This window comes from Zootoca vivipara, chromosome 5 (assembly GCF_963506605.1).
Source record: "Zootoca vivipara chromosome 5, rZooViv1.1, whole genome shotgun sequence".
Lineage (NCBI taxonomy): Eukaryota > Metazoa > Chordata > Lepidosauria > Squamata > Lacertidae > Zootoca > Zootoca vivipara.
The window spans coordinates 88,976,165-89,002,800 of NC_083280.1; the positions used below are offsets into that span (position 1 = coordinate 88,976,165).

A 26,636-nucleotide genomic window follows, 5' to 3' on the forward strand; every position below is an offset into this window, starting at 1 on the left:
TCGGCGTAAACTATGGGTGGGTGGGATGGGGAAACCCGCCACAGGAACAAACAGGCTGTGCCTTAAATGGGTAAAAGGCGGATCAAAGGGAAGCCCACTGTCGGCTCCGCCCCCCGCACAACCCACACCCCACCTTGCATCCCCATTCACCAATGCAGGGTGCAGGCTAAGGTCCGGTTCTGATAGGTGGCAGGGACTTATTCCCCCTCCACCTATCAGGAAGGGCACTGCCATTCCAATTCCACCGCCGGGGCCCCAGGGCAGCCTCTTCCGTCCAGCAATGCCGCCGCACCAAGAGAGGTGAGCGGACTTCTGTTCCAAGTTCTGGAAACTCCCCACACATTTTAGAACCGTGGATTTGGCAAGGAATTGAGTTTGTGCCATGCAACACAGAGGACATGGATTATCCTGTTCCTCCGTTTCTTTTCATTATTGTTTTGCTGAACCCTAGTGTTCGCTGAACACTGAACCCTAGTGTTGCAGGTTCCACTGGTATCTTGACATCCGAAAAGAAGTCACCCTGTTCGGGACTCCAGGTAGCCTGGAATAAGAACATTCAGTGACTCTGAATTTCAGGAATTCCTGAGCTCTCATCCTTCACCTGCTTTGCTCTGTGGCACTGGCGGACTGCCCGATCCAGACTTTCATGTATTTTAAAATACAATTTTGCAAAGGGGTGCAGTTATTGGAGATAGAATTGTCCATCACCCATATCCATTGGCTACGTTGTACGAAGCCGATGGGAGTTGGAGCCCGGCAGCATCTGGCTGCTGGGCCAAATATTCCCCATCCCTCTTATGAGCAGGGCATCCCACTTCTTCCCACTGTCCGCCGTTTTCTTTTGCAACCATCTGCCGTTTTCTTTTGTTTCTTTTGCAACCGTCATTCAGCATTCCAGGGGGACTGACAATGGTGCTGCCAAGTCTGAGGGTTTCCTGAGCAAGATGCCCTCTATGGGTCCCCCACCCCTAATGCCCACCCCCACTGCCCTGCTACCTAGGTGGTGGCTCTTGTGCTACCTGCAAAGGGGTGCATGGGGGTGATTGAAAACCATCCTATCATTTCCTCCCTCCTGGTTGCCTGGTAGCAGGAAGGGAATGAATGGACCTCTTTCCTCATTCCCAAACAAAGGAAGGAAAGCGGAATCAAATCAAAATTTTATTGCATTAGCCGGTTGGCCATACTACATAACACATAAAACATTAATAATAATAATAATAATAATAATAATAATAATAATAATAATAGCAGTAACCTACCGCTATTATACAGAACATATATCAAACACTTATAAAACATTGGATATAAAAACATGCGATATAAAACAGAATTTGGTAAAAACTAGGATGCATCATGTGTGTTTTGTCCACTGGGGAATGTTTAGTGAAATCCGTGTCTAGAGAAAATTAGCCAGTCGAGAGAGCTCTGAGTTTCAGGGCCTGCAAGATATAAGTGGCCACTCCGTGGGTAACCCTGGGGTTAGCGTCCACCAATAGAAATTTCATGCGGCCGTCTTCCAAGGCGATAAGCGAAGGAGTTAGTATGAGGAGCCTTGGTCTTATTGCGTCGTATAGAGGGCAGTGGAAGAAAAAATGGATAAAATCCTCTATCTTTCCCTTGTTGCACGGGCATAGTCGGAGATCAGGGGGAGTATTGGAAAATATACCCTGTAAAAATGCTGTGGGAATGGAATGGAAGCGGGCAAGTGTGAAGGCCCATCTTTGTGAAGGGTTCGTCAGGTCGCTCAAGTAGTGAGCCATAGTTCTTACTGCCTTCACACGAGGATACCACGTGGATAGGTTGGCCGCATTAGATAGGTCCAGGTCCAGCGCTTCGTTCCTATCTAGAATCCATTTATGGATTTTATCATTGTCCCAAGCGATCAGAGCGGAGAAAGTTGGGAGGAAAGGGGAATCCATGTATTCCATCTCTGCTCTCCACCCTCAGGTGGCAGCAATATGTTTCCTTTTTTAAAATATTTTATTTTCATTTTTTTTAAAAACACCATTAGGCCGAAGGACAGAACCCACATGAGCAAAGCACCTTGGGAAATAAAAATGGTGGATGCAACTGGAGCGTCTTCATTCCGCAGCAGCAGCACACCTGCTCTGCAATAAGTGGGGAAAAGGAAGAAAGCTGTCGTGCCCAGGGCCACTGAGGTGCGATTGTTTGGGACCTCTCTCGGTTGTGGGGCCCAAGAACTGCACCCCATGGTCCTAGCAGTGGCACTGGCTTCTAAGCATGACCAATCCTAACACTACTCTTTTGGAACAAAATAAAAAAAAATCCTTCCAGTAGCACATTAGAGACCAACTAAGTTTGTCATAGGTATGAGCTTTCATGTGCATGCACACTTCTTCAGTTTCTCTGTTTTTTCCTTACCTTTGGGTTGTTGTTTTTTTTTTATAAAAAGGGTATTTTCTATTTCTCCAAACCTCTGGTATTTTGTAGCACGGGGGCCCCTCTTTCTTGTTTCTCGGTGCCCCCGTTTTGCCCCTGTTTCTGCCGACACCTGTAACGTTTGCTATTAGAGGAAGTGCTTAGCCAGCACCTACAGAGCAAAGCTGAAATGAGCAGCGGTGGACTAACAGTCAACCGGCAATGTTCGGACAAATAAGAAATATCCGCAGGCGTAGAGAAAAAGGAAGCCAGCCCCTACACGAACTGCCACGCTGGATCAGCCAGCTGGTACATCTCACTCGGGCGTTATCTCCTAGCATTCAGCAGCCAGATGTTCCAGGAAAGTCGATAAAGAGTCAAAATGGAAATATTTGTCCACGGGGCTTGGCAGTCAAAGTCTGAAGATGTGGCGTGCAGTTCTGCCTTCGTGAATGTACTTAATCACGCCAGTAGGTTGTACACACACAACCCACCCCTTCATTCATCAGTTTGCAACAAATAGTAACCCCATCCTGAACTGCTGTGTTTGACCTGGCTCTCTGTTGTTTCAAGGCTTGCTGCAAAACAAAAAACAAAAAACCACCCCACCTAAACTCTGAAGCTGGATCCTGTGATATGGGGAGAAGGCGACTCATGGAAAAGGCGATTGTACTGCTTCAGAAATGACTGCTGCTTCAGAAATGGCAGTAGAGGAAAATGATTATTTCGAAAAACACACACCCTGTAGGGCAGTGGTTCCCAACAGGTGGTCCGCGGACCCCCAGGGGTCTGCAAGCTATGCCAGAGGGGTCCGCAAGATGCTATTAGAATAAAAAATATATTAAATATATTTCGTATGATAACAGATTTTTTGTTTTGGCCGCTTCCTGCATGAGCAGAGTCTAGCGCAAAACTAGAATTAGATAGAGGCAGTAGTTCTGCTGTATGCCGTTAGGTGGCGCTTTACAAACACTACTGTTTTGCAAAGAGGCAGCGCGCGCATTCTACTAACGCTCACCTCCCCAAGATGCTTTGCGTGCGTCGGCTTCATTTGTGCGCTACTGCGCAGGTACCCTGTCTTCTCCATTCCCCTCCCTCCTCCCTGGCGCGCGCTGCCTCTTTGCAAAACAGTAGTGTTTGTAAACAAAGCGTTGTTTTTCGCGGAAGCTACAGCTCGCGTAGTTAAAAATGGACCGTTGGTTAAAAAGTGGTTCGTTAAAACAACAAAGGCCTACAGATGAAGAGGAAGATAATGCATTTGATGTTCAAGCAAGTAAGTCAGTGACTCTCGAACCGATCTTGTCAGTGTCCATTGAACCTAAATCGTTGGCGTCCCTTGAACCTAACCCTTCCAAGATCAGTACTCTGTTGTAACTGTAAAAAACGTATACATATAAAATATAAAAAGACTCTTAATTTGGCTCTCACTTTTTAATTTTAGGATTAGGAATTAATGGGGGTCCTTGTCACAATAGCGGCTCGATGAGGGGTCCTCGAGATAATTTTGTTGGGAACCCCTGCTGTAGGGGGTTGCTAGCAACCTTTGCCTTCAAACAGCTGCTTGATCTGCAGGCATTGGCAGACGAGATTGTGAGGAGAAAGGCCAATTGGTGGTGTTGTTTTTCCCGGTCAGTTGGCAATCCAGTCGCAACTTGGCAACCCTTATTGGGCTTCCTACTCAGGAAGAGAGAGGATCCCAGCTAGCAGAAAACTTCGCTAGATTTATTTGCGCAACTGCGGCTGCTATTAAAAGCTCAGAAACAGTGACAGGAGCTACTCGACTCTTTTCTTGTATCTGATACGAAAGCAGGTTTGAAACCAGGATGCTGTTTTGTAGAAGTGCAGGAGCCCCTGGTTTATTAGAAAAGCAAATGATACGGCTCTTTCCAGCTAATCAACGTTTGCTTGGGACTGCAGAAAGGAGTTTGCATTACGATTATTGCTATCATGAATAAATATTATTCTGTATACAGAAGCTGGTTCAAAAGGAACAGGAGCAAAGGGAAAGTTATTTTAAAAAAAATTTTCAGGAGCAGTACAGCATAAGAAATAGATTTAAGACGCTGTGTTAGGGTTGGCAGAATATAGGTGACTCCACAAGACTGGGGTGCGGCAATTAACCTTTGAGACGTGAAAACAAATTAATTGTTGCTGCTCGAATTTAGCCAACAGCTTTGCTAAATGTGATTCCGTTGAGCTGAATGGTTTGTTGGGTGCGTTTGTGTAAGCAAGACAATAAAAATACATATTTGTCTTAATGCAATTCCATATCACACTACGTCCTATTAAACCAATTTTAATAAACAATATTGTATGTGAATAAACGGTGGGGGGGGTAATAAAAGATTTCAGCCTATCATATAGCACTTGGGATCCCAAAGGAGGTGATCAAAGCATTTGATTATATTCAGTCATGAATTTGAATGCATCCTACTGTTGTACGCATCCGTCTGTCTCGAAAGACAAGCGTTGGCGACTCCGGGGGTGAAGTCAAACCGCTGCGTTTGAAGTACCTTACCAAAGTGACTTCCCTGGGGTGCAAGCCTGGTCAGTGTGTATGGAGGTCCTGGGCTGCCCAGACGACAAGACCCCCCCCCCTCTGCCTCACTGATGTGGTCCAAAAGCAAGCGGAGCAATACATTTGGCACCAGCTTGGCTGGAGAAGTTGCCAGAAGGAGGCGTGCAAGATGCCATCCAGCCATCTTAAGGACTCCACTCTGGAAATGTAGTTTCGGTGGAGAGCATCGCGCGTGGTAGCCGAGCCCTAGTTAAAAGGTGGACTACTCGTGTCTGCCATTTCAGTAGCTAGGAGGGAGATCTGCAGTCAGAAGTAGGACAATGGGTTAAAGGTAAAGGGACCCCTGACCATTAGGTCCAGTCGTGACCGACTCTGGGGTTGCGCGCTCATCTCGCGTTATTGGCCGAGGGAGCCGGCGTACAGCTTCCAGGTCATGTGACCAGCATGACAAAGCCGCTTCTGGCAAACCAGAGCAGCACATGGAAACGCCGTTTACCTTCCCGCTGTAGCGGTTCCTATTTATCTACTTGCACTTTGACGTGCTTTCAAACTGCTAGGTTGGCAGGAGCTGGGACCAAGCAACGGGAGCTCACCCCGTCACAGGGATTCGAACTGCTGACCTTCTGATCAGCAAGCCCTAGGCTCAGTGGTTTAACCACAGCGCCACCTGGGTCCCTACAATGGGTTGCCTATCACAAAATCAACTCCAAAAAGATAAGCTCTCAGGTTTGCTTCCGTCCTGGGGAGTCTTAAGAACATTGGGGGACAGGAAATAAACTGTCTGCATCTGTCTGTCCGGCGAGACAATGGAGTGCACCTTTGGGGGTGAACTGCTGCCCAGACACACTGTGTATGGGGGTCCTGGGCTGCCCAGATGACATGCCTCTCGGCCTCGCTGATGTGATCCAAAAGAACAATACCTTTGGCACCAGCTTGGCTGCGGGAGTTGCTGGAAGGAGGCATACAAGACGCCATCCAGCTGTCTTAGGGACTCCACTCTGGATTTGTATAGGACCTTACTTAGCCTTTTCTTCTCCTGAAGATGCTCCACAAGGCAGCAGGTACAGATTTTTCCTCGGCTAGTCTTTCTCATTCAAACTTTCATCGGTCCCCCCCCCCTTTCTCTGGTTTATTTTGCACAGATCTTCTGTTTCATCATCCAGTGATGTGGAAAAATACTTTCCCCCATCTATTATAGAGCACAATAGACGTGCATATCTCAACCATCAGCAAATCAAATAAATCACCTCCCCTTTGTGTTTCCTTTCAAGAGTAATGAATTTGCAGAGGAGTGTCCTCTTGGCCTTTTGCGGCAAAACGACAAGAGTCTTGGCACCTTAAAGGCAAAGTTGGCTAATGGCCTGTCACAAACTCATCCAGGGCCACAAACCTTAGCATGCCTGCTCAGTAGCAAGCCCCACTGAATGAAGTGGGCCTCCCTCCCAGGTAAGTAGGGATAGGATTGCAATTTAGCTATCTTGATTTTACACTTCGGTGTGAACTGAATCCGATTTCAATTCCCTCACTCAGGCATCACAAAAGGACGGTTTAGCACCCTGTTGATATTTTACTAAATAGGCCACCTTTGTATCCTGGATTGCATGAATTCCCGGGGTCATATTAAACATTTACAGGCCTTTTCCTTTGCTCAGTTTAATTCACTTATATAAGTCTCCTTTGTAATGCAGCACTTCATAAATGGGAAGCTCATACAGAAAACGGCCATGGGTTTGTGCCCATCTCTTTGAAACGTAACACGCAAAGTAATGGGTTTAAAATATTTGTCGTGAACATGCTTCTGTGTTTGACGGCTTGAAATCCCCAGACTTTAATAGATCACTATGTTTTATTTTTCTGTTGGAAGCCGCCCAGAGTGGCTGGGGAAACCCAGCCAGATGGGCGGGGTATATTATTATAGACTTGAACTGAGGAGCACAGTTAAAGTCTATACAGGTAACAAAGGAGATTTCCACATGAAAACAGCTATAACGAGTGATGCATTCCGCTGGTTTTTTAAAATTCGTGGTAAAAAGCAAACTGAGGCTGCAGTCACAACCCCACTTGCCTGGGGGCAACCCCCAGTGTGTAGATGTGGTTTGGCTTTCAGCCTTAGCGCCCGTCTTGTTGGACAGCCTCTAGCAACGAGGAACTTATACGCGCACAAAGTCAACAAGAAACACTTCAGGGCGAGTGGAGAGGCAATGAGACCCCCTTTCTCCACTGGAACAGCAGCAACTATCTATCAGTGCAGGGCCAGACCACTTCTGAGGCCACATGAGGTGACTGCCTCAAGCGGCAGGCTCCACAGGGGCAGCAGGTCCTAATTCCACCTTGTTCCTGATGTAAATCCTCGCTCATCCCTTCTTCTCTGGGGGAGAGGAGGGGTGCCGTAATGTGGTTCACTTCAGGTGCCAAAAACCTTCCATTGTAGAGAACTAGGGGTGTGGGGGAAGCATTCATGGCAGGATGGGCAGACAGGAGGAAATCTGCTTGATAAGTTTGTTTCGACAGATCCCTCCACCATCCCTAGTTAGAACTCCACAGTGCTATTTTTCTAGAAAAAGAGGTGACAGTTCTCACCAGGAGCACCTCCCTTGTTCTCCTGGTAATCGCAATGGCGCCCACCTGAGAGGTTCTGGAAAGTTCCGGCTGAAAGAAAGCCCTGGAACTCCATGCCATGAAGTTTCTAGTGGCTCCTTTTGCCATAATGATGCCCTTAAATTCCCTGTGAGAAATGTATCTAGGAACAAGACATGACCTTAAGTACATGATCTGGCCGAGCTCATTTCAAGTGACATTCCCTTCCTCCAAATGGCTGGAATTGATGCTAACCAAACATTTTCAATTAGCACGCTGATTCGATTTCTGGCCTTGGTTGCTATGGATAGCTGTTTTGCTTGTTTTGTGGTAATTTTATATTCTTCTGGTTACAGGTAGGTAGCCGTGTTGGTCTGGATCGAAGTAAAATAAAAAAATTCCTTCAGTAGCACCTTAAAGACCAACTAAGTTTTTATTTTGGTATGAGCTTTCGTGTGCATGCACACTTCTTCAGATACAGTGAAATGGAAGTTTCCAGGCACTTATGTAGAGAAGGGGTGGGGAGGGGTGGGGATGGGGAGGGGGGATCACTCAGAAGGGTGGTGGAAATGGGTGATTGACTGACTGATAGCTGTTGATGACCGCAAACGACTGCAAATGGTTTTGCATGAAAAAGCAAGGGTTGAGATGGCTGAAGATCGCTTATCATGTATAATGAGATAAGAACCCGATATCTCTGTTCAAACCAGGTCCCTCCATGGTTTTGAGCTTGGTGATAAGTTGCAATTCAGCAACTTCTCTTTCCAGTCTATTTCTGAAATTCTTTTGTAGTAAGACAGCTACTTTGAGATCTTGTATAGAATGTCCTGGGAGATTGAAGTGTTCTCCTACTGGTTTTTCTGTCTTCTGGTTCCTGATGTCAGATTTATGTCCATTTATCCTTTGGCGTAGGGTTTGGCCTAACCCCTGGTTACAGGGCCAAACAGGCCAAACCCTACGCCAAAGGATAAATGGACATAAATCTGACATCAGGAACCAGAAGACAGAAAAACCAGTAGGAGAACACTTCAATCTCCCAGGACATTCTATACAAGATCTCAAAGTAGCTGTCTTACTACAAAAGAATTTCAGAAATAGACTGGAAAGAGAAGTTGCTGAATTGCAACTTATCACCAAGCTCAAAACCATGGAGGGACCTGGTTTGAACAGAGATATCGGGTTCTTATCTCATTATACATGATAAGCGATCTTCAGCCATCTCAACCCTTGCTTTTTCATGCAAAACCATTTGCAGTCGTTTGCGGTCATCAACAGCTATCAGTCAGTCAATCACCCATTTCCACCACCCTTCTGAGTGATCCCCCCTCCCCATCCCCACCCCTCCCCACCCCTTCTCTACATAAGTGCCTGGAAACTTCCATTTCACTGTATCTGAAGAAGTGTGCATGCACACGAAAGCTCATACCAAAATAAAAACTTAGTTGGTCTTTAAGGTGCTACTGAAGGAATTTTTTTATTTATATTCTTCTTCAGACTACCTCCAGACTTCAATTCTTTTTTTCCTTTTTTTTCTTTTTGCAAAGAATGGATATAGTCATCTCAAAATCTGAAGCTGCCTATATAGCTTTGAGCAAGACAGACATGTAGCCTATGCTGGTGTTATGAAAGAATTCAAATAAGAAGCCCAAGATAGGGCAGGAGTTATTCAAAGCTACAAATGCAGAGCGTTGAGAGAAACTCTTTAAGAATTAGACTGATATGGGGGTAATGTGACATTTGGATGCTGCAACATTTGGCAGCAAACCCATAAAGTTGTGAAACTTAAGGATTTATATGCTTGGATTGTTTCTGTTAACAAGGGACGGTTTTAATTTTCTGTTTCCCTTTGTCCCTATTTTGCCTTACATAGAAATGTTGGAAATATTTTCCTAAGAGTTGCGAAGTGGGAGGGAGTGATGGCTATTCCTTGGACCTCGTCTCCTGCCAGATCTCTAGAAGTTAAATCTCTGAGTGGAGGTTGAATTCATCTTGACCAGGCATCCCCAAACTGCGGGCCTCCAGAAATATTGAATACTTTCCCCCCATCCCGCACGGCAAAAAACTTACAAAACATATAAGGTGATAAGGAATTAATATTCAGCTTCTATGAAACGATCATCTCGTGGTCTTTTCTAACGTCTACCTTTACAGACTTTTACAGCTTTCCCACAGTTTGTTTGCTTCCTGCCTGCCTAGCTAATATTTGCTGTGCGGAAATTTGATTAAAGCCCATTACCGTGGAATGTTCCCCATTCATCTCCGGCGCTGCCTCTAATGAATAGAACGATTTCATTCTCCATTGGTAATAAAGATACCAAATTAAAAGGTATTGTCCCATGGAACGGCTTAGTTCCAGATTACTCCTTGGATTTGGCAAGATCTGTTACGTATCTCTTAGAGATAGGGGAGGAATTAGGTTCAATTCACATTTTAATTCCATTTTAATCCTAGCTAGGGCCTAGGATAGGACCATCCTGTTGACCCCCCACTCGCCTCTCACTCCTCTTTTTGGTGTCCTCTAGAAGTGCTAGAGGAGAAGAAAGAGCATATTATATCACCTAAATGTGCTCCCTCGGCCAATAAAGTGAGATGAGCGCCACAACCTTTTTATTTCCGTTTTACTTAGTATATAAGATGAAGGGTAGGTGGGTTCCCACGAGGCAAGACACAGCAACAACAGCAAGAACCTTTATTGAACTAGCAGAACTGGAAAACAGGGGCAAAGCAACTGCTTATATAACATTTCTGAAGGCCTGGGCCACCCCCACTCCCAACGTGATTGGCTGTCTAAACTTCCAAGCTGCGAATCACGACTCAGAGTTTATGGGCCAGTGTCTGAGGCCCAAATCCTGAAATGTTCTGTGATTGGATATCATGTATCGAATCAGAACACAGGGGCTCAGAATCCTTAATCCAGACTCAAGCTCAGGCAAACACAGACCAATATAACATAGGTTTTCAGACAATCTGTTTGTGTGAACTAGATGATCTTCCATTCCAACTCTACAATTCTGTGATTCGGTGATTCTCACAGTGAAGGAAGCTTTAGAAGGCCCTCAGCTAGGAGATCATGCCGGGGGGGGGGGGCTTGTTGCAGGGGTCAACATGGAAAACCCCTTCTTGCACCTGCCATTAACAAGAGCATTTTAATGCTTTCCACAGGCTAAAAATGGGCTACTTGGTTCTCTTAACAATTTTGCACAAAAGGTTTCATATCATTTGAAGTTCCTGGGATTTTCTGAGGGAAATCATGTGCTTTAAATGTGTGTTTTATGTGTATGGTGTGGACCTGCCCCTTGTTAGGTTTGCAGCCATGGTGGGCCGTTGGTCCCTTAGTTAATTTTGTCTTTAAAGCTCTTTATTTTTGCTGCAAAAGCCAATGGGGCTGCCCCTCTGGAACACACAGGGAAAGTACTAGATTTGTAAATATGTGTTGATGGTTGGGATATGTAATTCAAATGTATGCTAACTAAAACACAGAACACAGACGTGTGCAAAATAAACCAGTTGGAGTGGAATAGAAAATACCAAATGTTAGTTCAAATGAATATTGGAATGGATTCAGGCATATTCATACATCCCTCGCCACAGACAAATCTCTCTCCCAGATCACCATACTGGAAGGAACTACCAAAAGATCCCTTTCAGCTGATCTTAATATGGAAGGTGGTCTGAAGAGATAAAGACAGTCTTTCAGATATTTGAGGTTTAATATTGATGCAAGTATTGAAAGATATACCGTACTTTCTTTTTGATATTTGACTTGACACCTGATTGCTGCTGTGTTGAATAATTATAGTTTGCTTTCCAATATTTCATCCTAGAGTAGTTAGAGAATGTTTTCTGTAGCTCATTCTTACAGGGGAATTTTTGTTTCAAGTACTAGATAATGAACAAACGGGAAATCAAATTAAATCATTGCATGGTGATCTACGATAGCTTTTTGGTGCATTTGAGTAATCAAGTGATCGCTGCGATTCTTTTTTGATTAAAAAAACCCAATGCATGAACTCATCCTACAAAATCAGAAGCTGCTTAGTAATAGAGGTGGAGTATTTGAGAAGATAATAACCAGGGAAGGGTGAAATTAGTACATTTGTGGTCCCCTAAAATAAATGTGAAGAATTACATTCCTTGGCCTATTGCCCCTTGCCTTCCTAAAAGACCTGGGCCAGAATAGAAACCCACAGACAGGTGTTAACCAACGCCAGCAAAAACCTCGCAACGTTTCGCAGGATCAATCTTGTTCACCACACGGATAGAGCAGCTTCGCTTGTGGAACATGGCGACACAGTTCTTCCTGTCATAGTTGATAGGTCTGAAAACTCTATAAACAATGAAGACAGGTAGTCAGGCCATATGGCAGAGATGATAGAAAAACAAAGAGGACTAGAGTCAAAATCAGCTCAGTCTCCAGCAGGCCGCAGCATTTGTGGTTTTAAACTTTAGGAATGGAATTTAGACGATGGACCACTTCAGATGCATGCGAATGCATTCAATGGCAGAAAACAATGTCTAACCTGACGTATTAATTATTACAGGCATTACTTTCCAGCAATCTTACGAGTGCACTCCCTCCAATATTTATCCAACGAAAATAGGAACATCCCATTCCAGGCATAGGCAAACTCGGCCCTCCAGATGTTTTGGGACTACAACTCCCATGATCCATAGCTAACAGGACCAGTGGTCAGGGATGATGGGAGTTGTAGTCCCAAAGCATCTGGAGTGCCGAGTTTGCCTATGCCTGTCCTATTCCATACCCTTCAGCATTTCTCCAGTGAAAACAGAGGTGTCCCTTCCAACATTTTTCTGATGAAAATAGGGACGTCCAGTGCTATTTTTCTAGAAAAAGATTTGCTGGAACTCACCATGAACACATCCCTTGTTATCGTATAATAGCAATGGTGCCCACCTGAGAGGTGCCGGGACTGAGTTCCGGCTGGGGGGGAAAAAAGCCCTGGGGACGGCTTTTGTGAATCCAGGACTATCCCTGGAAAACAGGGACAATTGGAGGGTCTGCAAGTCCAGTGGCTAAAAACATGTCCCAGAGTTCAAACACCTGAACTGGCCTTTTGGGGCCCACATTTCAATGTCATCAGCTAACCTAGGAGATAAATCTGCTTAGCCCAGGCATCTCCAAACTTCCGCCCTCCAGATGTTTTGGACTACAATTCCCATCTTCCCCGACCACTGGTCCTGTTAGCTAGGGATCATGGGAGTTGTAGGCCAAAACATATGGAAGGCCGCAGTTTGGGGATGCCTGGCTTAGCCTCATTCAGTCCTGAAAGTACAAACAGATGGCTCTTATGCTATTATTAAAGGTAAAGGTAACGGGACCCCTGACCATTAGGTCCAGTCGTGACCGACTCTGGGGTTGCGTGCTCATCTCGCATTATTGGCCGAGGGAGCCGGCGTACAGCTTCCAGGTCATGTGGCCAGCATGACAAAGCCGCTTCTGGCAAACCAGAGCAGCACATGGAAACGCTGTTTACCTTCCCGCTGTAGCGCTTCCTATTTATCTACTTGCATTTATGACGTGCTTTCGAACTGCTAAGTTGGCAGGAGCTGGGACCAAGCAACGGGAGCTCACCCCGTCACAGGGATTCGAACCGCCGACCTTCTGATCAGCAAGCCCTAGGCTCAGTGGTTTAGCCCACAGCGCCATTATTGAGGAACGCTAAAGAGGTGCTTTAGCCGATACTTTAACTGGAGATGCCAGGTGCGAAGTTCACTAGCCCCAGGACTGCAGATGAGTTTGGGGGCTGAGGTAACAGGGGAGTGTTAGAAGCCCATGAAGCTCAGGAAGTTGGATCACTTCCACACAAAAGTGAAAGCAGTGTTGTTGTTTTTAGGTATATAAATAAAGCAATGTCCTTACGTTCTCAAGGTTCAAGAGCGCCAAATCATTATTGCAGAAAGGTAGTGTTGACTGGAATTTTACGTGTGATGGTTGATTGGGATATGTTGCCTTTGGATGTAATAAGTGGCAGGTGGTAGTTGCAAAAGAGGAAAAGATGGTTTTGTATTTGGAGTGAAATTTACTTAGAGGTAAGTCCCATAGAGGGACGTGGGTGGCGCTGTGGGTTAAACCACAGAGCCTAAGGCTTGCAGATCAGAAGGTCGGCGGTTTGAATCCCCGCAACGGGGTGAGCTCCCATTGTTCGGTCCCAGCTCTTGCCCACCTAGCAGTTCAAAAGCACGTCAAGTGCAAGTAGATAAATAGGTGGCAGGAAGGTAAACGGCATTTTGGTGCACTGCTCTGGTTCGCCAGAAGCTGGCCACATGACCCAGAAGCTGTCTGCGGACAAACGTCGGCTCCCTCGGCCTATAGAGCAAGATGAGCGCCGCAACCCCAGAGTCTTCCGCGACTGGACCTAATGGTCAGGGGTACCTTTACCTTTAAGTCCCATAGATTCTATGGGGTTACTCGTAGGTAAGGCTATAAATGGCATTGCAGCCCCAAGCATGTACTGGATAAACTAGGGTTGTGTATTTAACCACATTTCTCATAGGCCCCTGGGTACTTAGAAAGAAATGCCAGCATTTAAAAAACACACACCCATATAAACTTGTTTTTAGAACTTGAAAACTTACAAGCTGCAGCATATCATTTCTTTTGGTTTGCATTCACATCTTTGGCAGTTGTTAGTTTTCCACACAGCATTCACACGGTGCCACCTCCCATGCTTAAAACATCCTAAAATGTGCAGAACAAACAAAACAATGCTGGTCGGACTCTGGTAATGTATAAAAACTAGAGTCAGAAACTGGGGCTGTTGCTTCCTAAAAGACGACTTGCTTCAGTAAAGCTTCAGTCTACCTGTCCATGACTTTTTTGCTATTCGCTTATGAACTGCTTTGAGCTTCTTTTTCTTACCATCAAGCTGTTATATAAATTTTAAGAAGCAATATATAAACAAATGTTTTCTATCATTCCATGTAAGCTGCCTAGAAGTCAAAATAAAAATAAAAAATCCTTCCAGTAGCACCTTAGAGACCAACTAAGTTTGTCATAGGTATGAGCTTTCGTGTGCATGCACACTTCTTCAGATACTGAGAGCTCATACCAATGACAAACTTAATTGGTCTCTAAGGTGCTACTGGAAGGAATTTTTTTATTTTGTTTTGACTATGGCAGACCAGCACGGCTACCTCATAGCTGTCAAGTTTTCCCTTTTCTCGCAAGGAAGCCTATTCAGCATAAGGGAATTTCCCTTTAAAAAAGGGAGAACTTGACAGCTATGGGCTACCTACCTGCAATTAGAATATATTGAAGGCCACGGTGTGGGTCTCAACTTCAGAACATCCATTCTTGCTTCTTGTGTTATACTGCACATCACTTCTGTTTACACAAAAGCAGCCAGCCAGATCTACCTGAGCCACCTTTCTCCTCTTCCTGCCCCTTCTGCTGCCTCTAGTACCACTATTTGCTGCCATGAAAGTTTTGACACCAAGCTGCCAAACTTTGAATACAGGTAAAATGGAGCTGGTATTGTGCCTGCCGCTTCCTTCCCAACCCGGCAAAAGGTTTAAAAAGCCCATATTCACTCCGAATATGCCAAATTCTAAATTTACGGTCAGGGTCCTTCTCCACAATTTTCTTCCTAACCCTGATGGGAATCGTAATCCAAAACACCTGGCAAAGGTTACAGTAGAGCATTACCCTAGAATCAGAAGGCACACCTCTTCATACGGTGGAATTGGGCAATATAGATAGCAAAAGGCTCAATTCTCACGGGCTGCAAAGAGAGACTCTAAGCTCAGAGACCCAGGTGGCGCTGTGGTTAAACCACTGAGCCTAGGGCTTGCTGATCAGAAGGTCGGCAGTTCGAATCCCTGTGACGGGGTGAGCTCCCGTTGCTCGGTCCCAGCTCCTGCCAACCTAGCAGTTCGAAAGCACGTCAAAATGCAAGTAGATAAATAGGAACCGCTACAGCGGGAAGGTAACCGGCATTTCCGTGCGCTGCTCTGGTTTGCCAGAAGCGGCTTTGTCATGCTGGCTACATGACCTAGAAGCTATACGCCGGCTCCCTCGGCCAATAATGCGAGATGAGCGTGCAACCCCAGAGTCGGTCACGACTGGACCTAATGGTCAGGGGTCCCTTTACCTTTACCTTTAAGCTCAGGGCATCTCTCCAGCAGTTACCTGTATTCCTGAGTAGCATCAGAGTAACTCATAGGACTGTCGGCATCTGGGTTTATTGCAGGCTCTGGTACCAGTGTCCATGTTAAGTGTGGCGGGTGAGGAGTTGTTTAAGATTGGGTGGCTGTCTGTAGGCAATGAAAGGTCTTCCTCCCAGAGCTTGAGAAAGAGAACTGTCATTGTCTAGGAGAGGTTGTAGATCTCTGATGATGCGCTGGACTGTTTTAGCTTGGGAGCTGTATGTGATTACTAGTGGTGTTCTGTTATTTTCTTTTTTGGGTCTGTCTTGCAGCAAGTTCTCTCTGGGTATCAGTCTGGCTCTGTTGATCTGTTGTTTAACTGCATCGGGTGGATGCTTTAGTTCTAAAAAGGTTTGCTGTAGATCTCTTAGGTGAGAGTCTCTGTCTGTAGAGTTGGAACAGATGTGGCTGTAACATAGGGCCTGGCTATAGACACTGGTACCAGAGCCTGCAATAAACCCAGATGCCAACTTTGCTGCCTCATAGGACTGTCGTTCTTGTGCAACTCCAGATCATGCTGGAGAAGAATCGTGAGGAGCATCTTCTGCCTCCGTAAATCCTGTTTTTCTAAGCATGGCAACATTCAAACACTGAATTCTTACCCTTTTCGTCAGCTGGTTTTATTGAGCACTGGGCATTACACAATGTCCCCAAGAGGGTAAGGACCAGGAAGGAGAACAGCAGGAACTTCTGTGGGAGAGAGAGAGAGAGAATTGGAACAAGCGTCTCAGTCTCCAAAACCAGCACCGCCCCCCGCCCCCCGAGAGCCTGGCCAGTGCTGAGGAACGAAGCGGGTTGTAGTTCAACAACACTGAGAGCCAAAGGTTGGAGAAGGCTGCTCCTAGGAAGATAATCCTAGCTGTAGGAAAATAAAATGCTCAACCATCATTGTTTAGAACCATTTGAGGTGTTGCTTCTTCTTTTCCTTTCCTAGAACCCATGACCACTGACCAAACAGAAGGTTAGGCACACAGAGATGTCAGAAAATTCTGACGGGAATGGAAATTGACAATGTTCGCTTATTCATCCCACGTGCAGGATGGATATCAATCCAGATAATATGTTGGGTATTTGCAGTTCACAAATGATACATGGCTGGTGGCCCCCTCGCACAAATTTGCATTCTGTTTCCTTTGCACTGGTGTGGATTGAAGCAATTATAACACAGCCGAACCTCGGATCCCGAAAGCCTCCGTTTTGGAACGTTTCGGCTCCCAAACGCCGAAAACCTGGAAGCAAATACTCCGGTTTTTGAACATTTTTTTGGAAGCTGAACGTCCGACACAGCTTCCGGTTGAGTGCAGGAATCTCCCGCAACCAATCAGAAGCTGCACCTCAGTTGCCGAACATTTCAGAAGCCGAATGGGCTTCCGGAACGGGTTACGTTCGACAACCGAGATTTGGCTGCATTATTAGTGGATGGAGAGTTTAATGACATAACTGTCCTGACACCTGAGGGTATAGGGCAGTATACAAATTTTAATAATAATAATAATAATAATAATAATAATAAATAGTTTCATCAGAAGCTGAACTGCAGAGGAACAGAAACGCAGCTCTATGAAAAGACTGCAGAACAGAACACGAATCAATGCCTTATACATCCCTAGGAACCCTTAAGCCAATTTAAATCAATGAGTTTGTGCGTGCCTAACTCTGCGAAGGATCAGAGTGATATTTGAAAGTACTGAAGTCATCACAAGTTGCTTCCAGGAAAGTATATATAAGATCACATTCTTAATCTAACACAATACAATCCACAAGAGAGTGACTCACCATCACAGAGGTGTCCCACACGTTCGGAGACCTCTGAGGCTTTGCAAGCATTGTTTGTGAATTTATACTGGGGGCATCAACAATAGTTGCCAAATGCCAGGAACCCGAACAGAATCGGACAATGGGCAAGGTTGTCTCATTTGTCCTGGTCTCGTTTGATAGGAGGGCAGCCTTTCAACGTTATTGTTAGAACCATAGTGTTAGGCTAATGGATCATTAATACGGATCACCTGTGTTTGCTTGTAACCTCAAGAGAATGATGAAGCAGTCACCTCACTTTGATTCAAAAATAAGCAGAGGAAGAATTACGTTCAAGGGATCTGTGTTCTGGCAGATCATCAAAGAGCTATTTGGGGGGAAAGCGCATTTGTCGGGGAGAACACATTTGGGGAAAGCTATTGTTGCACTGACCTGCTATGAGTAAGCTATTCAACGTTTAAATAAGTCACCTGGAATAAACAATGTATTATCCCTCGCAGTCGTTTTATGTGAAAAGCATTTGGATAGGTATGAGACATGAATTAAAAGTTTCTTTATTTGCTTATTTAACTTGAACTCTTTGCCTATGTGACTTTCCCATTTGTTCTAAAAATGGCTTAAATATTCCATGTTTGGTTTTAGTGACCATAACAAGTGTCCCAACAGCATTCTATTCTTTGACAACACAATAAACTAGATTGCTATCCTACATGTCCGCTCAGAAGTGGGCTCCATTGAGTTCAACGGGGCTCACTGCTGGATAACTTGAGTATAGGACTACCGTCTTAGACTCCTATTTTCCCGTTTAAAATGTCACACACACCCCAACCTTTATCTGTCTTTCTAATTCACTAAGTTTGCTGCTTTTGTCACCATAACATAATAAGCAATATAACCAAGGTAAAGGTAAAGGTAACGGGACCCCTGACCATTAGGTCCAGTCATGACCGACTCTGGGGTTGCGGCGCTCATCTCGCATTATTGGCTGAGGGAGCCAGCGTACAGCTTCCAGGCCATGTGGCCAGCATGACAAAGCCGCTTCTGGCGAACCAGAGCAGCACACGGAAATGCCATTTACCTTCCCACTGGAGCGGTACCTATTTATCTACTTGCACTTTAACATGCTTTCGAACTGCTAGGTGGGCAGGAGCTGGGACCGAGCAACGGGAGCTCACCCTGTCGCAGGGATTCGAACCGCCGACCTTCTAATCGGCAAGCCCTAGGCTCTGTGGTTTAACCCACAGCGCCACCTGCGTCCCATAACCAAGATAAAAGCTGCTAAAATAAAATAAGTGAACAGGTCAGCTACCTTGGTTGACAGAAACATGGGAGCAAACGCTTATGAATAAACCGGGATTGGCCCACACATGAGGCCAAGTGAGGCCACTGCCTCGGGTAGCAGGATCCCCAGGGGCAACAGATCCTGATGCCAATCTTTCTTCCCCACTTGTTCCTGATGTAGATCATCGTTCACCCCTTCTTCTCTAGCAGGGAGGAGAGGCACCATTTTGGGGTTTGCCTCAGGGGCCAAAATGTATTGGGCCAGTCCTGGAATAAACGAACGTATTTGTAAGAATGCCAAAAAGGCCTTTCAGTACAACAACAACAACAACAACAACAACAACAACAACAACAACTTTTAGTATTATTTTATATGCCGCCCTTCTGGCTAGGGTGCTACAGCCACACTGGGCAGCTCCCAACAGAATACTGAAAACACAATAAAACGTCAAACATTAAAAACTTCTCTGAATAGGGCTGCCTTCAGATGTCTTCTAAAAGTCAGATAGTTGTTTATTTCCTTGACATCTGATGGGAGGGCGTTCCACAGGGTGGGCGCCACCACCGAGAAGGCCCTCTGCCTGGTTCCCTGTAATGTCACTTTTCACAGTGAGGGAACCACCAGAAGGCTCTCTCTCTTAAACACTCTCTCTGCTAAATTCTTTTTGCACAAGAAGAATATATGAAGAATTCTAAGTCCTCAGTTTTGGTATATTAACATTAAATCTGACCAGAGAAGGGCTGCTTATCAGTGGGAAATAACACCCCTTGTGTTATAATGTTATAATTACATGGATGTTAACGGCACACTATGCTGGTGTTTTTAAAACTGTGAGGTTACTTAGACAACAAATAGGTTTTTTGTACTTTGTATTGTGGCATATTGCTGACCCTGATTATTTATGTGTAATTATATTATCTTTTGGGGAAACGGAAGGTCTTACGATGATAAAGTCATGGGGTTTTTTTGTTTTTAAATTGAAAACGGTGTCCTGCTTAATAACTTTCAAGAGGCATTTTATTTGTGTGACTTTCTTTGGGGACATCTGAAAGTCAATTTTCCTACTGGTGGAGAGTTAAATATGTGACCAAAGCTGAAGGAAAAACAGTTTTAATAAGTCCCGTACTCTGGGGGACCTAACTTTGCAATGTCAGGCCAGATGGACCAGTGAAATGCCACATGGGCTCCAGCAACTGAGCTCTTTGATGCAAGTACCTTTGCTGCCCTGAAATTCTGGCTCGGTGTGTTAGTTGCGATTTGACCTTATACTTAATTAAAACGAGACAAGTGTAAACTGCAGCCTTAAAGTACATTGGTACAATGGTGGGAGTGTTGCAAAATAAAAAAATTACTTTAAACAAACAGGACGGGTAAAGAAAAGGTTCCTGCTAGTTCTGAGAAAATGATGTATTTGCCCTCTATTCTTTACCCAGCAACCTGTGAGAGCGTGTGATGCTGACAGTTCCACCGAACTCAGTTCTGCAGGTGGCAAAGCTTCTATATTGAAATCTATGGAACCCACGAACCATTCCTTCTGCTAGGTTCCTTCTGCATGGTCCCAATGCAACACACTCTTCCTGCACCAGCAGCGTATTTTCTTGGAAATCGCCCTGCATTTATCCTCCAGATTTGTATGAAATTCCCCTGTCATTCTTAGTAACTAAAAAAAAACCAACCGCATATCTGTGAATACGTTTGCCAAGTTCATCTGAGGAAGTTTGCCAACATTCCTCAGATGAAAATAGGGACATTTCTCACTCCCCCCTGACAACTGACCCTCCTTGACCCTCCCATTTTTTTGTCATCCCCCAGAGCATTTATACCACCCTTATACCAACGAGATACACACACACACCCTTCCCAGTCCTGAGAAAACACATTAATTCTGATTTTATTTTATGCTATGCTGTTCTTTGGTAGATTTACGAAAAGGAAGCAAACACCAGTAAATAAATTTTAGAAAGAAACAAGATCAGATGCAGATGCACAAATAATTGAAAATAAAATACTGTAAAATCAAGGCTCCTTGTGCTCCACTCCCCCTTTCTTCCCACCCAGGGGGCTCTGCCCTCTGCCTGCCACCCCCCCCCCCCGAGCTGGTGCATTGCATGGGGCTGGGCTGTGGTGGTTGCAGCCCAAGCGAGGAGGCAGGCAGCAGTAGCCATGGAGAAGCCATGGAGGGCATGCAAGTTATTCATCCTGTATGTTTTGCCTATTGGCTCAGCAGCCTTGTCTGCACCAACCCGTTTAATATCTCGGAAATCTGCGACTAGTGTGAATCCTAAATGCAGGAATCTTTAAACTACCACTGGATTCTGATCGGGCAACAGCGTCTTTCCACCATGTTGCTACAGCAAGTTGAGCATTTCTTCCCCTGGTAGCAACATCCAATTAAATCCTTGATAGTGTCCATCTATAAGCAGCCCAGATGTCAAAGCTTAATGCCAGATGGAGTCCGAAACGATGTTAAGTAGCACAGAGAACAGCGCAATTTCCTAAATGAAACACTTAACCCCTTGAGTCACATCAGTCGGTGGAGTGAAGCAGCCTTTGATAATGGCCTACAAACAAAATGGAGAATTACCGAAAACCGTTAATGAGAACTGCAGTTCTGTATATAACTGCCTGGGAGCCCTGAGGGAGAGAGAAAGGACAAAGGGGTCTGTGTGTGGGACTAAAGTGGGATGGTGGGACAAGGAAGGGGGAAGCCCCCTCTCTGGAAAGAGCAATTGGTCCTTCTCCTGCCAGCCAGTTGGATGGGAGAAAGCAGAAAACAAGAGAGAAAAGGGATGATTCTACCCTCTTTGGGCTCTGGTCTCACCCACAGCAGGCTCTGGATTACCTAAGGCATGTGGGCCCCAAGGAAATGGGGCCCTCAATAATAATGTAAAAGGTTTCTCATCACTATTGTAATGCTACTGGCTCTTGATGTTCCCCACTCCCAATATGCTTGCAACTGAATATGCTCACCAACTACGGCTGGGTCACCTAGACAACATTTGAAATAGCATATTCAGGGCCGGCCCACCCATGAGGCAAGGTGAGGCAACTGCCTCGGGCAGCAGGTTGCCACCTGTCCTGCATAATACAGAGCAGGCCCCTTTCCCCTCTGCAATGCCCTTTGATTCCCACTTCCTGCTTGTTCCCAAAGTAGGTCTTTATCCCCGCACCCGGTCCCCAATGTACAGGTTCCTTCACCCCTTCTACCCAAGATGGGGAAGAAGGCGCCATTTTGTCGTTCGTCTCGGGTGCCAAAATCTCTTGGGCCGGCCGTGAACCTATTAGACTGGGCTCTAGGGCAAGGAGGTAGTTGAGCCAGAGCCTTCATAGCTCCGTGGCTGGAGCTGAGATTTTAATTGCATTGTGGGAAGAGTCTGCGTTGGTTATTTTAGCCTGAAGAGCCTGAGTGTCTAACCTTTTTCAGAAATGGGGAAAAGAATCGAGAATGAACAAGTTGATACGTCTATGCCACGGGTGTCAAACACAAGGCCCGGGGGCCAAATCTGGCCCGCCAGACCTCGTCATGTGGCCCGCCGAGCGCCCCAGCCAGCGGGACCCAGCAGTGAGACCTTGCTGCTGAAGCGCCGCGCTGACAAAGCGCCGACAAACAGCTGGGGCGGGGGGGGTTAGAAAGGCGGCCAGAGCAGCGCTGCGTGGAGCGCCCCGAGCCACAGCAGGAGAAGGAGGAGGCAGCTTGCCGGGTCAGCGCCCAGCAGTGCCGCATGGAGAGTCCCAAGCCTCTGGCACGCAGCAGTGCTCTGTAGCACTTTGAATCCTCCTCCTCCTGCCACGGCTCGGCGCCTGGAAACGGCTGCTGCTGCTGCTGCTGAAGCACAGATAAAGCACCCAGCAGCGCCGTGTGGAGGAGGAGGAGGATTCAAAGTGCTACAGAGCACTGCTGCGTCCCAGAGGCTCGGGACTCTCCGCACGGCGCTGCCGGGCACCGACCTGGCAAGCCGCCGCCGCCGCCTCCTCTTGCCTCACCTCCTCCTCCTCCTGCCGCGGCTCAGCCTCATGAACGTGAGCTCAGCAGTGGCTCAGCCTCACGAATGTGCAACTCTGAGGCTTTACGCACTTCTTCTAAAACAGACACCCGCTGCCTCACGCTGCACGGGAAATGCTTTTTGCCCCTGGGTCCCTTCGCGCTCTTTTCTGGCGCTGAATCAAGGCAGCGACCCCCCCCTTCCCTTTCTTTCTTTCCCTCTCCTTCCTTCCTTCTTTATCTCCGTCTTCTCTCCCTCTTTCTTTTTCTTTCCTTCTTTATTCCCTTCCTTATTTCCTATTCTTTCTCTCCCCTCTTTCCTTCCTTCCTCTCTCCCTCCCAATCCCTCTTTCCTTCCTTCCTTCCTTCCTTCCTTCCTTCCTTCCTTCCTTCCTTCCTTCCTTCCTTCCTCCCTCCCTCCCTCCCCTCCCCTCCCCTCCCTCTCCCTCTCCTCAGAAACATAGGATGCTGCTTTATACTTCTGGCCCTTAAACCCTGGAACCAGGAGAGCAGCTCCAGTGAGTCAACCTTTGGTGAAGGGTGGTGGCTCACTGGCAGAACATCTGTCCTGCATGCAGAAGGACCCCAGCATCTCCAGGTACTAGTAGCTCTGCAAAGGTCCTGCATGAAACCCTAGCGAGCCTCCACCACCAAGTGCAGTTACCAAAAATCATTTTTCAATAAATTGTACAATAATTGTACATTTGAATATCTACTTGCCATTATTCTGACTATGTTTCTGCTTTCAGAGCTAGTTATTACTTACATTATTACAAAAAAGGTAATAATTGAATGCAGTGACAATAATTTATGATAATAAAGAGTGGACACATAGTCCTACAGATACAACCGGCCCTTTGAGGGTGACCAGACTGCTGTTGCGGCCCCCGATGAATTTGAGTTTGACACCCCTGGTCTATGCTATCATTTCACCCCTTGTAACAACTAATTATGTCAGAAGAACGGGATGAAAGGAGCCTGAATATCTGGTCCTTTTTTCTTTCCTGCTAGAATGGGAGACAGGGAAACATATTTTTGAGGCTTACTTAATTCAAGAGTGAGGGAAGTTATCTTGATAAATTAGTTTTGGATGCCTCACACACACACACACACACACACACACACACACGGTAATGTAAGGCTAGAGAGGATTCTGGTAATCTACTATTTTTCAGACCTTTGAAGAGAAGTTTTCAACTGGAACTGATGGAGAGTGTTTATGAAGTAAACCCCTTTCCAATAAGATATATATATACTGTATATACGTATATGTATCAGTGTATCAAATACAGCCCACGGAAATTTTTATTAACCTTTGTCTCTGAAAAAAATGTTACTCAAAATCGGAGCAAATTGATACTCCAGACTGCTTGGCATTTCCAAGAGTAATTCAGTGAGCGGATAGCTAGAGAACAGCTCTGGAAAGGGCTACAAACCAACTGCTTTTGCCAGTCAGCCCAAGAAAGGATTTTTCCACCTGCTTTTTGCAAGTTGCCCAATTCATGATCACATCAATACGGTAGTCACTTCCAGAGGTTCCATGTTCCCTTGCCCCACCTTGTGGCCAAGAGTAGGTAACTTCATGTAAGCCCAACTGGCTTTAAAAACACTGTAAAAACTTCTTCTTTTTTTGCCTTCATATCCTCTGCAGGATTGCTGTAGGAGTTCAGCCTAACTAACACTTGCAAGATACACCACATAAAATGGTTTTCGTCCACCCAGTATGCTATTAACTAGGTACCGGAAGATCACAAAGCTGATTATCCACTTTTCTCCGAAACCGCGCCACCGATTGCGTTCAAATTTGAACACAACGTCCAAAGCGAATGTCCGAAGGCTCTTATAAGGTTTTCAAAGACAGATGCCACACCTCCACCAGGTGAAACCCCAAAAAACACCTGTTCCAGAACGCACTACTCAGCCGAAAGTGCATGCTGGGAAAAGAACCAAGTTGCAAACCAGCCTTCGGACATTCGGACATGCCCAGTTTACATTTTTATATTATAGATATAGATACAAAACTTGGGTTTTTCTTCTTTTCTTTGTCCTCCCGTATGTTTTGAGCAGCTCTTATTTTAGTTGCCAGGGGGCGGAAAGCGGGTTATAAATAAATATCTTCCTCCTCTTCATCGCCTTCACTCTCAGAACCCCACACGCTTCGGTTGAGATTCCTGCACTACCGGGGTGGGGTGGACTAGATGACCCACGAGACCTTTCCCCTTTCTGAACGATTCCATGAGAAGGGGGCGGAGCTCTATGTGGAACGTACAGCCTCGCGCAGGCGCCCTCGCGGTTCCCTCCCCTTCCCCCCCCCTGCTTCCGAAATCTCGAAATGAGGCCAGAAGCCGCGGAGCACGGGGCGGCTCTGCACTTTTTTCATACCTCTAACAGCTGCAGCCCTGTCACGCGACCCGCCCGGGAGGAGTCAGCTGACCGCTGGGCCGAGGGTGGCAGTTAACCGCCGTCGCGAGGGGCGCCTCAGCGTCTTCCCGTCAGCGACCATGTCGTCCGCCGCTTCTCCTCCCGCGTCGTCCTCGTCGTCGTCCTCGTCAGGGGCGGCGGCGGCGGCTCCCCCCGGGGCTACGGCGGCTGCGGCTGCGGCGCTGCTGCTGTGGGAACGAGCCTGGTCCCTGGAGGAGGTCCGAGCCGGGAGCCCGTGCTGGTCCTTGGCCGCCGACGCGGGGGTGAGAGGCCGGGGGGGGGACCGACCGCTGCCGGATTAACGCGTAGTTAGGGGGCTGCCAGGCGTTTGCGATCCTCGCGGCGGCAACAGCGCTCCTGAGCGCGTGCAGAGAGCGCAGCCCGTGACCAGGGTGCCTGCGGAGGCCGGAGGGCGTTGCTGTCGTTCTCCTTGCCCCGCCCTGCTAGGGTTGCCACCTGTCTTGTGTAATACGGGATGGTCTCCTGCTTCAATGTAAAATGCTACGTCCTGTGTTGATAAACAGTTTCGTCCTGTATTTCAGGTCTCTCTCTCTCTCTCTGCCAAGTTAGGGGTCCCCTCCAAAAGCACGTGGTTTTTTGTTTGTTTTTTTAGGATACAGTTTATTAATTTTATAATAACAAAAAAATAAAAAACCCCAAAAAGAACATCATAATCAAAAATGTAACTCATGCATCTTAATTGACTTCCCTCCCCTCCCCCTCCTAGTTCCATTATTTTATACTTATTCATGCACGTCTATAGAATCTTACATTCTTAACAGTCCAGTTTTAAAATCTTACTCATGTTGTTACAAGTGACCTTTAGAAGTTCAACTAATGTAGAAACCTATACACAAAGCTTGCAATATGTGCCTTAAACATTTTCCCTTTTTTTGAAAAACAATGTCCTTTTCTTTCTTAGGCTTCAAATTGTGTAATATGTTCTGCGTCGTTCATTAGTTTGTTTTGCCAATCTTTTTCATCTTCTTTGGCCAAGAGCACATTTTTTTAAAGGTGGTGTGAGATGTGTGTTTAAGCTCCAGATAGCCAAGCACAAGATTTGCGAATGTGTGTGTGTGTGTGTGTGTGACAAATTCTAGAGGGGCCATCCTGTTAGGCTGTTGTAATGTAATGGATTGTTTTGAAGTCACTTCAGCACCAGATGAAAAGAAAAGAAAAACACAACACCCCCCGCTCTGTCCTATGTTTTGCCAGAACAAAGGTGGCAAACCCTACTTTCCACTTCCTATGCTTTAAAAGCCTCGGCCACCTTGATCTTTCTTGCCTATAGGGAGAAGGGCACGACACGCCCCATAGGTAGCAGGCATGCACTGCCAGAAGAATAAGAGGAATTGTAGAACTGAGTTGTAAGGGACCCTGAATCTTAACTATAAAGCATCCATGACAGATGGCCATCCAACCTATGCTTAAAAACCTCCAATGAAGGAGGGTCCACCACCTTCCAAGCGAGTCCCATTTTGCTGTTGGAACAGAAAGAAGTGGTGGCTTGTGTCTTCCTTTCAGAAAAGAGCCACCCTTCCGCTGGTGGTGGGGTT

At 46.2% G+C, this 26,636-nt stretch overlaps 2 protein-coding genes across 6 annotated transcripts in view; one reads left to right on the forward strand and one right to left on the reverse strand.

Moving 5' to 3' along the window:
* Positions 1-10,119: 10,119 nt before the first annotated feature.
* Positions 10,120-25,106, reverse strand: MSMB (microseminoprotein beta). 2 transcript variants are annotated; one of them, XR_009557650.1, is made up of 4 exons: positions 25,042-25,106; positions 16,243-16,330; positions 14,072-14,174; positions 10,120-11,801 (listed from the first exon to the last, which is right to left on the reverse strand). XR_009557650.1 is itself a non-coding variant. In XM_035137650.2 (4 exons), the coding sequence occupies exons 1-4, from the start codon at positions 18,720-18,722 to the stop codon at positions 11,672-11,674; spliced, it is 339 nt and encodes a 112-aa protein (XP_034993541.2). In that variant the 5' UTR covers positions 18,723-18,907; the 3' UTR covers positions 10,120-11,671. The 2 variants fall into 2 exon arrangements, 1 of the variants encoding a protein (XP_034993541.2); XM_035137650.2 differs by lacking the exon at positions 25,042-25,106 and adding an exon at positions 18,705-18,907.
* Positions 24,985-26,636, forward strand: part of LOC118096195 (WASH complex subunit 2A) — a 42,942-nt gene continuing 41,290 nt past the window's right edge. For 3 of the 4 annotated variants that reach the window (XM_035137649.2, XM_035137646.2, XM_035137648.2), the window contains exon 1: positions 24,985-25,343. In XM_035137649.2, the coding sequence (XP_034993540.1) occupies positions 25,161-25,343 (183 nt within the window). In that variant the 5' untranslated portion in view covers positions 24,985-25,160. The remainder of the gene's footprint in view (positions 25,344-26,636) is intronic. The other variant, XM_035137645.2, reaches the window with a different exon arrangement.

Coding starts and splice junctions, on each gene's coding strand:
- MSMB (XM_035137650.2), bottom strand. Junction 14,175..16,242: donor AAAACCAGCTGACGAAAAGG/GTAAGAATTCAG, acceptor TGCACATTTTAG/GATGTTTTAAGCATGGGAGG. Junction 11,802..14,071: donor GAAATGATATGCTGCAGCTT/GTAAGTTTTCAA, acceptor CATTGTTTATAG/AGTTTTCAGACCTATCAACT.